The sequence below is a fragment of the Nestor notabilis genome, unplaced genomic scaffold, assembly GCF_000696875.1.
Source record: "Nestor notabilis isolate BGI_N333 unplaced genomic scaffold, ASM69687v1 scaffold23170, whole genome shotgun sequence".
Lineage (NCBI taxonomy): Eukaryota > Metazoa > Chordata > Aves > Psittaciformes > Psittacidae > Nestor > Nestor notabilis.
This window is the reverse complement of record NW_009910993.1, coordinates 2,321-4,476: the sequence shown is the minus strand read 5'-3', so window position 1 is coordinate 4,476 and position 2,156 is coordinate 2,321. Positions and strand designations below refer to the sequence as shown.

The following is a 2,156-nucleotide window of genomic DNA, read 5'->3' as shown; positions in this document are numbered from 1 at the left end:
CAGGAATGAGAACAAAGGTAATTTAAGGCTGAGGCTCTCCTATTGTATTAATACTTTCCACACAGGTTGTGACTCTTGTCCCAGGGTCTTGCTGTGCTTTGTAAATATTTACCAGGTCTTGCAACACCCACACAATATGGGTATACACAGCTGGTAGATGAAGCATAAAGAGGTTAAATACCACACTCAAAATAACACAAGCATCTTAAAGGCAAACTCAGGTTAAAAAGGAGAGATGCATTTTCCCAGCTCTTTTAATGTAGCATTCTGGTAACGCTGCTTCTTCAACAATGCACAGAAAGTTTTATAAATAGAGCTGTGAGAGTCAGCTCACCAGCACTGAATTCAAGGGGAAAGCCAGCTGTGGAGCTGAATTTCTAATCACACTTCTGGGCATCGGTGCAGAACTATTTTAAGTTGTTTCATGTATCTAAACCAAAGAACTTCGTGCTCAAAACATTAAGCTGATACATACCTTGAGGGGGGCCTAAACCACCTGCGACAGGAAACATGAAGCTGCAGGAGGAGAACAAGGGTAGGTGAATGTCCATCATTTTAGAGTGAATAGAAATGATTGAAAAGCTACCTCGATTTGCACATCAGCAACACCTCCCAAAGCCCCTCACCTATGGTTAGCACTTTCCCCTGCTCCTGCAGGTCTCACAACCCCACCAGGGCGAAAAGCCACCCCTCACAGGGATCCCCCAAAGCACCAGAGTCCCACCAGCACCATCACAGGCTGCCAAGCTAGGAAGAAATAGATCTTATCCTCCCCAGCAGCACTAAAATGGCTTTGACTCATCCACATCACCCACAAGTTTCAGCACCTATGCAGGTTGGGAACAGGTCAGTTTGTCAGTGTAGGCCTTCAAGCACTGCAGAATGAATAAGCATCTCCTGTTGAAGCATCTGATTCAGCAAGACCGTTACCTGCACCAGACAATAGTTCTCAGCTGCTTAGGAACAGTTTTCTGCAGAGATAAACTATCCATGGAACCCCATCACCTTGGCATTCTTGCCCCCTTTAAAACACTAAGAAACTGCATTATTTTGTGTTGCTATTTTCTCAAGTACATCTAATGACAAGAAAAATAGTGCCTTGGCAAAAATATCCATTCCAGGATCAAGGGCAAAGTGCACCTGGAGGAAGAACTGTTAGATTTCAGCTGAAACCCTAACGGGAACTGCTAGCCCTCACTTTGAAACAGAGCATGCGCTGTGCTGCCAAACAGCAAAAAAGAACTTAAAAGTCTCATTTGTAAGCAACTCCCAAAAACCCACGTCAGCAGTAATTCACCAGACAAGAACCTCACTCACTGTCTCAGTTGTTACATCAAAATGCCATGAAAGGGAACACACTTATAGATATTCAATATTCCTCAGCACAAGGGTGGATGTAAAAGAAAGTGCCTAAGAGTGAAGGAGAAAATGCTCTCATCAGTGGCTGCAGACAGGCTTTCAAAGCCTGCAGGAAGTTCTGAAAGCCAACCTGGTTTATAAATATAAAAGAGCTGTGTAATAGGAGTACTGAGACAAAATAAGGAATTTAAATTATGCATTTACCCAGGAGTAAATTGCACCTACCCACCGTACAGACAGCAGGTTACACGGTCACCAAGACAACCCGTATTACTCTTCATTCCATCCTCTAACTCAGAACCTTCCTAATACTGAAGCTTCTTCTTTTACCCTGACCATTCTGTGCTAGTTTCTCCTTCCACAACTCACACACACCTACTCTTCCCAACAGGTCCAGGTCTTATCAGCCTCAACCACCACAGGTTTTGGTTTCTCTCTCTGAAGAGCTGCGCAGACACATCCCACCTCGTTCCAAAACAAGTTTTGGGCTTCTCTGGACGGGGTTTGGTCCACACAATTCACACTGCAGCCAAAGTCTGTTCAACTGACTGGGGTTCACTTTGGTCATTTTTAATCCACTTATTAGCACACAAATATTAACATCATGAGGACAAATGGCTGAAAATCACAGAGGTATTTTGCCTGCATTTGGTTTCACCTATGGCAATAGCTGTCTGTGCAGAGCGCCTCCTTCAGCAATACACCCCCTTAAAACAAGTGCAGACCATAGAACCAGAGTGGTTTGGGTTGGAGGGACCTTAAAGCTCATCCAGTTCCAACCCCCTGCCACCTTCCAC

At 44.4% G+C, this 2,156-nt stretch overlaps 1 protein-coding gene across 1 annotated transcript in view; it reads right to left on the bottom strand.

Moving 5' to 3' along the window:
* SYNRG (synergin, gamma) overlaps positions 1 to 524 on the bottom strand; it is a 32,078-nt gene extending 31,554 nt beyond the window's left edge. Inside the window, exon 1 of the mRNA XM_010012632.1 lies at positions 476 to 524. Coding sequence (XP_010010934.1) covers positions 476 to 512 — 37 coding nt within the window. The 5' untranslated portion in view covers positions 513 to 524. The remainder of the gene's footprint in view (positions 1 to 475) is intronic.
* Between the last annotated feature and the right edge of the window lie 1,632 nt (positions 525 to 2,156).